General features: G+C 43.6%; 1 protein-coding gene across 1 annotated transcript in view; it reads left to right on the plus strand.

Annotated features, from left to right (window-relative positions):
- LOC128343421 (musculoskeletal embryonic nuclear protein 1) overlaps positions 1 to 14,911 on the plus strand; it is an 82,782-nt gene that overhangs the window by 30,593 nt on the left and 37,278 nt on the right. The window contains exons 3-4 of the mRNA XM_053292433.1: positions 3,453 to 3,548; positions 6,729 to 6,850. Coding sequence (XP_053148408.1) covers positions 3,453 to 3,548; positions 6,729 to 6,850 — 218 coding nt within the window. The remainder of the gene's footprint in view (positions 1 to 3,452; positions 3,549 to 6,728; positions 6,851 to 14,911) is intronic.

Consider the following 14,911-nt stretch of genomic DNA (forward strand, 5'->3'; position numbering starts at 1 on the left):
AGCACGCTTAGGGAATTTATTCCATATGATTCCTGGTCCCGAAGAAAGACAGCTCATGGAGGGCGGTTCTAGATCTCAAGCACCTAAATCATTACATTTGGAAGAGAACCTTCAGGATGGAATCCTCCCGCACCATCAAGGAAGCTGTACGCAACAGGGAATTCCTGGCATCCATAGACCTTTCAGAGGCGTATCACCCGTCCTACCGCAGATACTTTCAGTTCCAGATCCACGACTGGCACTATCAATACAAGGCAATGCCCTTCAGCCTGTCTTCAGCTCCAAGAGTGTTCACCAAAATCATGGTAGCCCTAATAGCCCAGATGCGTGGGGAAGCACTACAGGTACACCCTTATCCTGGACTATCTGCTCATCTGCTCTTCGTCTCTCCTCCAAGCTCACCAGGATGTGCGATGAACCCTACAGCTTCTGGAATCACACGGCTTCATTGTCAACAGGCAAAAAGACCACCTTGTGCCCTCCCAATCCCTGCAACGCCTGAGAGCCCTTTTTGACACCGTCCAGGGCATGATCTATTTAACAACTGACCGCAGCAACAAGATCACAGCATTAATCCTTCCTCTCCTAACCAGGCTGAGGGCGGACATCATCTTGCTGCCACAACTACTAGGATCAATGATATCCTGCCTGGAGTGCACCCCCTGGGTACATTGGCACGCCTGCCCCCTCCAATGACTGCTTCTCCCCTTCCAGGAACTCATCATGATCAGAACTCAGAAGACAACAGTAATCACCCCAGAGATCCTTCACTCCCTATGCTGGTGGGTGTCACTGACTATCTTACGGGGTTTATTATTCACCCTTCCATGCAGAATCATCGTAACCACCGACGCAAGCTTGACAGGATGGGGAGCACATTGCCTACAACAACCAACTAAAGGAACTTGGTCGCGCAGAGAGACCTCGCTGAACATCAACCTGCTTAAACTAAGAGGCATTCATCTCGCCCTCAGTCAGTGCCTTCATCTGATACGTGACCAACATTTGCTCATCCTCACAGACAATATAGCCACAAAAGCACATGTTGTGAATCAAAGGGGCACCAGATCCCTCTCCATGATGAAAAAATCCGCACTCTGTTATGAACAGTCATAACTTATCAGAACCAGAGATACCAACTCAGAAGTATGGTAAAATATAGGCCTGTGTCTGATTTCAGTTTATTAAGAAATGATACCTGAACTCGAGGTGAACTGGCACCCAGGTCAAACTGCTCTCTGGAGCAGGAGGAATCCAGCATTGTTTTGTAAAATGGGTGAACACAAAGGCTTTGGCCTGGGCTACTCATATGCTAAAATGCATCTGACTCACTATGTCTATGGAAGAGTCTGCCAGAGGCTGATTCCCTCCCCCCATTTTCCTGTTACAAGAAGTCAGTGTTAAATGCTTGTCAGTGATTAACTGTATTGTTCTCCATGGAAGTTCAACATAGCCAAATGCATACAGAGATCCGTCTGTAGATTTTAATCTCACTTCACTGATGCTACAAATGTATTGAATGTCTCACGCACATATATGTTACTTTAAATACAATTACACACTAGATAAGAGGTACACAAGAAATAAGAATGGCTGTCTCACACCAAATAGGATCAATTCTCTTACTAACTCTGAATTTTAACACCTTTTGGGGAGATGTCATTGTGGCTCTCAAGTGCAGATTTGCCTTGGGCAATGCTCCCCACCCCTCCCTTCCTGAGCGCGCAGTTTACAGAAGATGAGATTCAGAGATCTCTCTGGACTGGCCGATATCCTGAATAATTAAGAAGGTAGCAGCAAATTGTCACCTTTTTGGACACCCAGGAAAAGAGGAGATTTTGAATAGATTCTATTCAAGGATCAAAGAGAAAATACACTATAAGAATGAGGCTTTTAGACAGAGAGTTCAGCAATCTTTTGCCTACAGCAAAAAGCTGCTCACAGGATCCCAGGGTTTGCTGCTAAGCTGCAGGGCAAAGCAGGAACTCTGTTCATGAACAGAAACTACAGCAATGCCTGAGTTCTGCTGCCCAAGCTGCGTGATCTGAGCACTGCAACAACTCCTGTCTCAGTGAGCGCCTCACTCCTTCAACTGAAGTGATCCTCTGCTTTCAAGCCTCTGTTCCTGGTAAATATGCTGCTCCTTTACAAGCCTTGGGAATTCCCTCCATCCTTTCCCTGCTCCCTGCTCCTTCCCCCCCTTCTTTCCCTCTACTAATCTCCCCAAAACCATGCCAGCCCTCAGCCATCCCCCCCCTTCTTTTCTGCCTGTATCTGAAATGTATTAGAATCTAGGAAGATTTAAATGCACACACATATGTTAGTTAGGCACACGGGTGAATATTGGTACGGGCTAGGATGTTCTGTTTAAATACTGTTAGCAATATTGATAGAGTGCTCTGCTTTCTGCTTTACTAGATTATGTTGTTGTTCTTTTTATACTCAATAAAGCCCATTGAATCTTTGAGTGGTTGGATCTCTTTTCTTCCTTGCCTCCAGATCAAACGTGGTCACCAATATAAAAGAACTTGGTCCAGACCTATTTTATATACTGGCTAATGAGCATATTTAGTGTATAGATCAGGCCTGGTCTGTAACAACTCCTTGTTCACTTGGGCAGAGAAACGTCTAGCCTCAATCACAGCGGAGTATCTCAGTGGGACAACCAACCTGATGGCAGACTGGCTCAGTTGTTGGACCATAGACCCGGCGGAATGGTTCCTACATACAGAGGTCTTCCTGCAGATCACAGAAGTGTTCGGGATTCCAGTTGTAGACCTCTTCACCTCCCAATGCAATCATCAGGTCGCCAGGTTTTACACCAGGTTCCACTCACTGCCAGCAAAGGCCACATGTGAAGGGTTCTTTTTCACAGTGTCTGATTTCATCCGCCCCTCCCACAGATGTTTTTCTTACAACTATGGGATTTGGGTGCAGTCATGGGAGGTGGTGACTCCCGGGGTAACAGTATTCTCTACCTCTAACTCGTGTTTTTTCGTCTTTTCTCCATGTGACCTCTACTATCTGCTTATCACTAGTATTTCACTCTCTCACTTTCTCTAGTACCTTAAACATTCCATTGTAGTTTCTACGGTTGCCTGGCTCAACAGTCCGGAACTGGGGTCTTAGGCTCTGTCTACCTAACTACCGGTTATGGGCTACAGCTTGAAATCTTCTTCCTGTCTCCTGAGGCATGATTTGGAATACAACCCACTATCTAGGATGAAATCAGACACTGCGAAAAAGAACCCTTCACATGTAAGACCAATTTTTTTTTAATAATCCTCTACTAGAATAGACAGCTACACATGCAGGAAATACATTGTTCAAAGGTGCTTCATATCTTGATGCTGTGTCTTGATGTTGTGTCTTGCCTTTCTAACAACTTAATGTTCTGGTGACAAGTTCCGTGCCGTCCATGTTTAATGTGATGACTTCTTAACTTTCTGTAGGTTTTTGGATACTTCCAAACAAGCCATAGGGATGTTGTTCATCCACTTTGCCAATGTATATTTATCAGATCTTACTGGAGAGGATCCTTGTTCACTGTAAGTAAGAGTGTGTGTGTGTTTGTGTTTGTGTTTGTGTTTGTGTTTGTGTGCGCGCACGCACCCACACCCATGTATGTGTACTATAATGCTCTATAGAACAGTTGTAGAAGATTTAGCTGACAGGCACGCAAACCATTTGAGAGCTATGAGCTGAATTGTATTCATTTTTAGCAACTGCACATCCAAACGTAGAATTTCATATTTTTTCCCTTATTTCCATAGCAAGAAATGGCTAGATAAGTTTTAGGAGTGAAAGTACTGACCACTTAAAATCTGTGTCAGCAAAGATGTCATGGATTGTCCAGTGATTAACAGAATGAATATCCACCAGAGCTGAAAAACCCATGTAAGGTTTATAATGATGAATGAAGAGGGTCTAAAGCAAAGGGAGTTCTGTCAGAAGTGGACTTCATGCTGAGATTTCTGATAACACATGTGTGAAGTCCAAGCTGTTGTGTCTCCATGTGCATCATCAAAATGAAAATCTATTTGCTTGGACAGCAAATTATATGCTTATCTCAAATGACTATACGCAGGCAGTCTGGTTATCTGGATAGTACCTTATTTTGTGGTGTTAAGGGTTCTGATAGGTGAAGCACACTTATTTTCTGGATTGAAATTGTAGATGCATCTTGTACTTAACACTTGAAAGAACAAGTGTTTACTGTGTGTGTGTGTGTGTGTGTGTGTGTGTGTGTGTGTGTGCGCGCGTGTGTAAGAGTAAGAATTATTCATCCTCACTGTGTGTTTTGGCAGGAATTGCTGTTCTAGGCTTGCCTTGTTTTAAGGCAGGTCATTCTGTTGCATCTCTATTTCAGGAGTAACTAAAAGAACCAATCGCACCCAATGCAAAGATGCAGCAGGATTATCTGTCCCAGTCACAGTTTGGAAGGAGGCAAAGCCAGAGCACACCAATTTATGCAGAGATGCATTGGGCAGCCTGTGGGTGGATTCTTTGGACTCACAGCAGCATTGAATTACTAATTTATTTCTTGTGGCACACAGTTTAGGAATCCCTTGGTTAGATAACTGAGCACTGAAATTTAATTTTGAAATATATGAAATATGAAAGGTTACATCAGAACAAGTATTTATAGTACAGAACATTGGGTTATTCTTTTCTTAATGTACAGTATTCTTCAAATTAAGAACTCTGAGATAAATTTTCTGTATTCCTCAAGATGGAGCACTTGTGCAGTCAAAGCTGAGAAATGGAAACAGACAAGCAATCAGCAGCACAGTAATTACACTGCTTAATAAGGCAATAGCGTCATCTGGTGGCCCCTTGTATTATAATGGCTCAGATTCTTCATTAAGTAGATCAGTCCAATAAAAATATCTTAACCCATTTAGCTTCCCATTCTTTAGTACTATAGAAAAACCCTAAGAACTTGTAACTCTGCTTTTGTTGCCTTTTGTGCTAATACTTCAAGCATCTGCAACAAGGTTTCTAAGTAGAAACAGAAATTATATCTACATTATACACATTCTTTGTTTATACATGACTTCCCTCCTCCTTTCAAGGAGCTTGGAATGATGCATGTGCATCTCTCCCCGCACCCTGCATGTTATTCTCAGTACAACTCTGAGGTAAGCTAGGCTGAGAAATAGTGACTAGCCCAAGGTCACACAGTGGGCTTTATGACTGAGCAGGATTTGAGCCTGGATCTCCTTGATTTGTAGTCAGCATACTATGAGCACTTCACCACTGTTTCTTTGTTTATCTCTGGTTTTGCTATCCCAGCACTAAAAGTTAATTTTTAAAAAACCTCTGTGATTAATAAGATTATCAATCGAATGAATAGACAAAATGTCATACTTCCCCATATTTCCTGTTGTACATAGATGCTAGGTCACAGTTTTTATTTCAGAGAGCAAAGGTAGATTGTCGCAAGCCCTTCTTCTTTCAGTTTGACTCACCCACCTTGCTGTTTTGACACTAGCCCAGTTCAGTTGTTTGTTTGGATCATCCATGCAAGTCCATGTGTACTTTTTCTCCTCCTCTTGCATACCTGGTTAAATGAAAACCTTTCTTGTTTGGTAAACCACGGTTTGCTTAACAAACACATTTGGATGTAAGAGGAAACCCAACCAACCTGAATATCCAACCACTTTTTGATCCTGGCTTGTTGAGATTGTTTTAAGCCACATTTTGCTTGTTCAGATGTCATAGGAAAGCCTGTTCTAACTAACAAACCAGAAATTTTTCTGCTTAGCTGGATGCACAAGGAAAGGAAAAAGAGGCAGGAGTGCATATGCAGGTTTGTTCATTCATGATTTGACAAACAGTGATTTGTTGGATCATCTGAACAGGGTCACTGTCTGTCCCATTTTTGTAGGCTTAGATGGCAGATTTTGATTGAGTGATCGATCCTGGTTTTGAGAAGCCATCTGGATGAGGTTAGGGTACTCTCTAGATTCACACGGAAATATTTGGATGTATATAGAAAGCTGATTCTTTGGCTACATGTATAAGAGTGCTATTAGTAAGAATGTCTTTATTTTGCGGACATGGCAAGAACTAGGGGAAATTACAATCTTAAGTTAAAGGACAGAACTAACTTCGAGAGCACTGCTAAAGCTAGATAGAAGGGGGGAGTGCAATAAATATAGTGGCCCACCAACTTCATTGCCAGGCTTGTGTGTCTGCATCTGCAGTGATTGAAAAATGTTGAATCTGAAATTTACTGTGTGCTTATATTTCCTATGCTTCTAGCTTGAAAATTCTGGTTCCCACCACTGTTCCTGCGCAATGAGGTGGGGTTGGGGTTGGGTCCCCCACGCTCAGCGGGGGAAAGCCTCACAGTGAGAAGAGGTCAGGACATGGCACCTGACCAAATCAGTACCCAGTCTTTCACCCTGGTGTGGGACGGCCCTCCCTAGGAGGCGGTCCCTCATGGGAGTACCACCCGTACTCTAGTTAGGGGTATTGTTGAAAGTCTTATTCCATTGTACATTAACAAAGTGGTCCTATTTTACTCCAACTAAGCATGTCCTGTCTTTATTGGGGTCTGTGGGTGCAATGTGTAGACATTGTCTGTGATAGGCTAAGAACCATGTGAGTGTGATAGGAGAGGTACCAGTAGTCCTAAGAATTGGGATGTTGATTATAGCAACTGTAACTCCAAGGTATGTCTGTACTTGAATGCCTCTTGTGTATTTTTCTCACCATTTTAGGTACCTTATAAATTTCCTGTTAGATGCCAGCTTAGGAATGCTGCTAATTTATGCTGGTGTGCGGGCAGTAAGCAGCATCGTTGAATGGCAGCAATGGGAGTCTCTTCGCTTTGGTGAATATGGTAAAAAAATATTCTTAGAATGTTTTGGGGGTTAGGCTGCTTCAATTACTTATTAGTTGGATAGTGTCTTTTCTTAATTAACCTGCCAACTTTGATTAGCAGTGGGTTGTTTTCCCCCCCAGAGACACAGGTATTTGATCAGAATATGATCCTGCAATACAGGATGAATTTCCTGAAAACCTCTGCATCATTATTTTTTCATTAAAGTCATTAATAAAGTAACCAAGGGTGATAAGCATGTTCTGTGGTGCACATTGTCCTTTTTCTAGTTTGAAGGGTCTGATCTTAATTAAGAGCAAGTCTTAAACCAGTGGTGGGGAACCTTGGCCCTCCCGCTGTTTTTGAACTACAACTCCCACCATCCCCAGCCACAATTATTGTGGCTGGGGATGGTGGGAGTTGTAGTTCAAAAACAGCTGGGGGGCCAAGGTTCCCCACCCCTGTCTTAAACGGAGCAAGTCTCGGGCTCATGTGCATCCTCTCTCCATCCTGCTCTTTCTGAGTAGAAATAACTTGGTGCTGAGCCTTAAGTCTAAATTGAGTCCCTTACTGGCCACCTCCAAAACATCTTGAACACCTCCACTTCTAGACCCAAGTGAGACATTCATTTTATAACCTAGTAGCAAGTTTCTTGCGCTCTCATCTCCCTGAGTAAAAAGTAGTAGGTGGTTCAGCATAGCACTAGGGTTTGTGTGTTGAATTTCCCTGAACTAATTATCCATTTCCCCTCTTTTAAGTTGATAATAGGGTCATGGAAATTCCAGATACTGATACATCCAAAATTGTTGAATACATCAACAATTGAGAACCTATAGTGAGATGTACACCTTTCTTATATAGGATTGAGAACTGAATGTCTCAGCAGTGCCTAGAAGTATCCAGGGTGTTTTGGAGATAGTTAAGAACTCAGTTTAGATTTAAAGTTCAGCAATGTGAACCTAAAAAGCTATCCAAATCGCATTGAAGTGTGGCCAATGGGATTTTGACTAATTGTCTTTGCAAAAGACTTATCACATACAGCCAGTGCAGTATGTGGCAAGTCTTATCATATAAAGATATGTTTCAAAAGTTGCTTGCTGCACAGCATGGGGGGCTGCTGTTCAAGAAGCACAAGCCCAAAGCCTCCCTTGAGCATGTAAAACTGGTTGCATGGTTCTTTGGTTCCCAGCCATTGGATTATTAATGTATGTAATGTAGGAAGAAATTGGTTTGTGTTGCAGTGCTTGTCCAAATGAGATGCTTCTCATAAGAAATCTGAACATTGTTGCCAAATAGTTTGTAGTTTCAGCTGAGAATCTTCAGGCAAAACAATCTGATAAATAGGTGGCATCAGGAAACTATGATGTTTTTTTCTTCAATACTAACTGAAGTGTCCCCACAAAAGCCAGATATTTTTGAATTCTTATCTCAATATAGCATTTTATTTTAAGAAATTATTAAGTGTGACAACTCCTCCTTAGCAGCTGAGTATTCTAGCCAACAAGTAAGTTGGTACTCTGGGATTCCTTTGTCAATTGCAAGTCATCTACTTCTGGCTGCTTAGGCCATACTGTCGAGCTTTTCTGTGTAACAATCAGTTTTTCCCTCTCACTTGTGTCCTTGCCCCTTTTCTGCAGTGTTTACCCCCTTCTTGATTCAGGTGTCTTGCCAGGTCCCTGTTACATCACAGTGAACACCATCTGTTTCCCCCAGGGAGGAGTCCTCTCAAGGCTTCCACTCCTCTTAGGAAGGCTCCTCTGCCTCCTGCTAACTTCTCAGCCAGTGCTCTTCCAGCTGCCTCCCCTGCTTTCAGCTTCCTTCTGAACCAACTGGCAGCTTGCCTCTGGTGCTCTGGGGAGTTGTCCCTCTTCTGCTCTTGAGGTTCCAAAGTTTGTAAGCAGGCTCCTTTCCCCACCTTGGCTAGGTGTGCTAGGTGAGCCTGGGAGGTAAATGTTCTTTCTTTTTGCTTAGTCATCCACGTGTCAGCTGCTTGCAACCAGGTATCCATTTCACAGGCAGTGAGTTACCTTCAACTCTGAAGTATATCATTGGAATAGAATCTCAACATTCTCCTAAAACTGACCAGTTGCAGAGCAGATTATTCCAATATATACCTATGAGTCTAAGGTTGCAAAGGTGCTGTTATAGCATCTGTGCTGTTTAGTGTAACGGCACACAGGTTAAAAAACCTAGCTGAAATACTGCTAGTATAAAAAAAACTGTGGGGGGTGGTGTTGCCAGAAGTGCAACACCACCCCCGCAGCTCCCAATGGTTCAGCCTGTGGTGTTGCAACAGTTGGCAGTGGCATGCCAGTCGGAGCCTTCCAACCTGGCTCTCAGGGCACCAGCAGGTATAGATGCTGCAATATCCCCTTACATGCAGGCAGTGCCTGCCAGATCACCAGCTCCTGTAAAGCCAACAGGAAAACGAGTGAAGAAGTCAAGCCCTCCTCCATTGGTGCAAGTGCCATCCTCACCTGAAGCCTATTTCTCGGAGGCTGAAGCATCAGAAGTCTCAAACTTGGATGTGGCTAGTCACAGATCAGACCCACCTTCCAATGTTCCTCCACAACTATCCACATCCCCAACTGAAGAATTAAAGGCTTATCATGCCCTCATTAGGAAGATAGCAGAAGCACTAGGGATGGACTTGAACTTACCTGATACTGAGGTCACTGACCCTGTGTACAATATGATGAGGAAAGCCAAATCATCACACCCGGTGGTGTGCCTATGATTCCAGCCATTACCAAGACTGCCAAGACAGCGTGGGAAGTCCTCCAGGTTTCGGCCCCCACTTCTAAGCAACTTGAAAATTTATATAGAATTCAGGAGGAAAGGAACACTTACCTTACACACCATCCAGTGCCCTATTCTTTGGTCATTGTGCTTCAACATATCGGGGTGGCCACCGTCATATGATGCCTGCCTATAAGGAAAGCAGAAAAATTGATGTGATGGGGAGAAAGATCTATACCACATCCAGCTTGGCAATCCGGATTGCGAATTATGCGGCATGCATAGCCCACTATAATCACCTACCGTGGAACACTCACTTACAGGATTTGACATCCATGCTTGGTGTGAAGGTTGCGGACATCACGCAGCGTCTATTATTATTATTATTATTATTATTATTAAAGAGTCTAGATAGGCTCTTACACAGTGCTGGGGAGGAGACAGCTGTTGTGGTGCACATCTACACCAACGATGTGGGGAAGTGTAGTCGGGAGGTCCTGGAAGCCAAATTTAGGCTGTTAGGTAGTGTATTGAAGTCCAGGACCCACAAGGTAGCATTCTCAGAAATGCTACCTGTTCCATGCACAGGTACAGTGAGACAAGCAGAGCTGAGTGGTTTCAATGTGTGGATGAGACGTTGGTGCTGGGAAGAGGGGTTTAGATTTGTTAGGCACTGGGTACATTTTGGGGAAAGCAAGGCCTGTACAAAAGGGACGGGCTTGAACCAAGATGGAACCAGACTGCTGGCACTTAAAGTCAAAAAGGTTGCAGAGCAGCTTTTAAAATGACGCTTGGGGAACAGCTGGTGGGAGCTGGGCAGTATCCTGTTCAGCAAAAGCCATCCTTTAAAGTGTGAGGGTGCAAAGGATTCAGAAAAAAACAGATGGGGACAGAGCAGAACCGGATAAAGAGCAGACGGAATCCTGTGCCAGCTGGTCAAACAGTCAAAAGAAAGATAGCATACATCAGGTGAGAGATTCAGCCTATAGGTGCTTATATGCCAATGCCAGAAGCCTCCGAGCCAAGATGGGTGAGCTGGAGTGCTTGGTTGCTCACGCAGAAATAGATATAGTGGGCATAACAGAAACATGGTGGAACAGTGAGAACCAGTGGGACACTTATTCCTGGATATAAATTCTATAGAAAGGACAGAGAGGGGCGCCTTGGAGGAGGGGTAGCACTGTATGTTAAAGAAGGGATAGAATCTAACAAGCTGGAAAACCGAGGTGGACTGGAGTTCTCCACAGAAACCCTGTGGGTGACAATACAAGGCCTGAAAGGGAACGTGCTACTGTGGACATGCTATTGCCCACCGGATCAAAATGCTGAGCTGACAGTGACTGGGAGTTGCAGGAGGAAATCAGAGAGGTGTCAAGGAGAGGCAGGGCTGTAATAATGGGTGACTTCAATTACCCACACATAGACTGGGTAAATTCACAATCAGGTCGTGACAAAGAGGTCAGATTTCTAGATATGCTAAATGACTGTGCACTAGAACAGTTGGTCTTGGAACTAACCAGAGAGAAGGCAACCTTGGAACTTAATTCTGACTGGCACTCAGGACCTGGTGCGTGATGTCAGTGTTGACGACCCTTTAGGGAACAGTGACCATAGTGCCATCAAATTCAGCATACATGTGGGGAGAGAATCACCAAGGATGTCTAACACAGACATTTTGAATTTCAGAAGAGGAAACTTCTCCAAAATGAGGAGTATGATGAAAAAGCTGAAAGGGAAAATCAGGAGAGTCACTTCGCTCCAGAGTACATGGAGTTTGCTCAAAACCACAATACAAGAAGCCAAGTTAGATTGTATACCAAAAAGGAAGAAAGGTACCACTAAGTCCAGGAGGATGCCAGCATGGCTAACAGGTACCGTCAAGGAAGCCATAAAAGGGAAGAAGACTTCCTTCCGAAATTAGAAGGCCTATCCAAATGAAGAGAACAGAAAGGAACACAAACTCTGGCAAAAGAAATGCAAGGTGACAATAAGGGAGGCAAAAAGAGAGTTTGAGGAACATTTAGCCAAAAGTATCAAGGGGAATAGCAAAAACTTCTTTAAATACATCAGAAGCAGGAAACCTGCCAGGGAGGCAGTTGGACCATTAGACAATGAGAATTAAGGAGGATAAGGAGGTTGCAGAGAAGCTAAATGAGTTATTTGCGTCCGTCTTCACGACAGAGTATACTGAGCATACACCTGTTCCTGAACCAGGCTTTTTAGGGAGACGGCTAAAGAACTGAGTCAGATAGAAGTGACGAGATGATGTTCTAAACTGTCTGGAAACCTGAAAACTAATAAATCACTAGGGCTGGCTGGCATCCATCCAAGAGTCCTCAAAGAACTCAAATGTGAAATTGCCGACCTCCTTGCTAAAATATATAACCTATCCCCGCAATCAGGCTCTGTACCGGAGGACTGGAGAGTAGTAAATATAACACCGATTTTCAAAAAGGGATCCAGGGGTGATCCGGGAAATTACAAGCTGGTTAGCTTAATGTCTGTTCCAGGCAAATTGATGGAAAGCATCCTCAAGGATAAAATTGTAAAGCACATAGAACAACAGGCCCTGCTGGGAGAAAACCAGCAAAGCTTGCCTCACAAACCTTCTGGAGTTCTTTGAGAGTGTCAACAAGTATGTGGATCAAGGTGATCCAGTTGACATGGTATACCTGGACTTACAAAAAGCTTTTGACAAACTTCCTCATCAAAGACTCCTGAGGAAACTTAGCAGTCATGGGGTAAGGGGACAAGTACATGTGTGGATTGCTAACTGGTTGTAAGACAGGAAACAAAGGGTTGGTATAAATGGAGAGTTTTCATAATGGAGGGAAGTAAGAAGTGTGGTCCTCCAGGGAACTGTACTGGGACCGGGGTTTTTTAATATATTCATAAATGATCTAGAAGCAGGGGTAAGCAGCGAGGTGGCCAGATTTGCAAATGATACCAAACTCTTCCAGGTAGTAAAATCCAAAACGGATTGTGAGGAGCTCCAAAAGGATCTCTCCAAACTGGAGGAGTAGGCGACAAAGTGGCAAATGCGGTTCAGTGTTGGCAAGTGTAAGGTGATACACGTTGGAACAAAAAACCCCAACTTCAAGTATACGCTGATGGGATCTGAGTTGTCGATGACTGACCAGGAGAGGGATCTTGGGGTCGTGGTGGATAGCTCATTGAAAGTGTCCACTCAATGTGTGACAGCTGTGAAAAAGGCCAATTCCATGCTAGGGATCATTAGGAAGGGGATTGAAAATAAAACGGCTAATATTATAATGCCCTTATACAAAACTATGGTGTGACCACACTTGGAGTACTGTGTACAATTCTGGTCACCACATCTAAAAAAGGACATTGTAGACCTGGAAAAGGTGCAGAAGAGGGCAACCAAGATGATCAGGGGCCAAGAGCACCTTTCTTATAAGGCAAGACTACACCTGGGGCTTGGCTTTTTAGTTTAGAAAAAAAAACTGTGGGGAGACATGATAGAGGTCTATAAAATCATGCATTGTATGGAGAAAGTGGATACAGAGAAATTCTTCTCCCTCTCACATAATACTAGAACCAGGGGTCATCCCATGAAATTGATTTCCGGGAAATCTAGGACCAACAAACGGAAGTACTTTTTCACAGAACACATAATCCACTTGTTGAATTCTCTGCCACAAGATGTGACAGCCAACAACCTGGATGGCTTTAAGAAGGGTTTGGATAACTTCATGGAGGAGAGGTCTATCAACGGGTACTAGTTGGAGAGCTATAGGCCACCTCCAGCCTCAGAGGCAGGATATCTCTGAGTACCAGTTGCAGGGGAGTTAACAGCAGGAGGGAGGGCATGCCCTCAACTCCTGCCTGTGGCTTCCAGCGACATCTGGTGGGCCACTGTGCGAAACAGGATGCTGGACTAGATGGGCCTTGGGCCTGATCCAGCAGGACCGTTCTGATGTTTTTATCCATGTTGCCAGAAGAATTCCAGTGCAATTTTAATGAGATCCATGAGAAGACAATGCCATCACAAGGCAACAGCTAAGTGCTTTTACGCACCTGGCTGAAACAGAATCACGGACAATGGTTACAGCCATCAGCATGCATTACCATGCCGGGCTTTGTTCATCTCTACAGCAAGACATGAGGGACTGTGTCGAAAACCTTGCTTTCGATGGGAAAGGCCTTTTCCAATGGAAACTTTTTGAAAGTCAAAATTCATGGCATGCACCTTCATGACATCAACATCTGCATCAGGGAGTGCCTCAAAAGGTCGAACATATCCTTGACAAAAGACCTATAGATATCAAGAAAAGAGAGATTTCAGAAAACAGTACAGGCTTTACCAACGGTCTAAGGGATTCAACCAGAAGAATAAAGGGCCGAATGCCCGCCAGAACAAGGACAATTCAAAACAGTCCTTTTGACGGCGTTGTACACCCATTGCACATACCATTAACTGCCAATGCCCCAAACATTGGCCTAATAACACCCAATACTGCCAGGACCCCAAACGGTCCTGCAGTTGCCAGCATTACCATCAAGCTGGCAAGCCATGCCCAAGCATGGCACAACATAACATCAGGTCGCTGGGTCCTGATGTAATAACACAGGAATACTAGATGATCAGGAAGTGGGGATTACCACCTAAACCTATCCATATGCATTTAAAATATATTCTTCTGAGTTCAGTATAGGGGTGTGTGTGTGTGTGTGTGTGTGTGTGTGTGTGTGTGTGTGTAGAATCTATACTGCTTTTAGGAGGGAAATGAGAATGCCCCATATAGAAAGGTTTTTAATGTGTACCTTTATTACATTTTATGTGTTCAACTAAAGGCAATAGTATTTAAGAATCCCTGCTGGTACTATATCAGGCAGCAGCGATTCTGAAAGGCATCATCTCATACTGTGTGGGAGGAGGCAATGGTAAACTCCTCCTGTATTCTACCAAAGAAAGCCACAGGGCTCTGGGGTGCGGGAGTCTAAATCAACTTGACGGCACACTTTACCTTTCCCTTACACAGAAATAGAAGTCCTTTATGGCTCTGTATGTATATATGTGTGCACGTACATATTTATCTCAAACTCCAGTTCATACTGAATGAAGAGAGATAATCCCAGTACACCACTGCAGACTCTCAACAAAATGCTTTATTATTGAAGTGAATTTTAGTGATCAGTAACTAACTCTTATGTCAATTTTTAATAAGGTTTTTAATTAAAGGTTCACCATTCTACTTTTTGAAGAAATCTCAGAACTTCAAAGTTCTGAGTGTTCGTTATATAGCACCAACATTAAATACCCCCCCCCCTCTCTCTCTCTCTCTCTCTCTCTATATATATATATATGATACGCAAATG

This window comes from Hemicordylus capensis, chromosome 2, assembly GCF_027244095.1.
Source record: "Hemicordylus capensis ecotype Gifberg chromosome 2, rHemCap1.1.pri, whole genome shotgun sequence".
Classification (NCBI taxonomy): Eukaryota; Metazoa; Chordata; class Lepidosauria; order Squamata; family Cordylidae; genus Hemicordylus; species Hemicordylus capensis.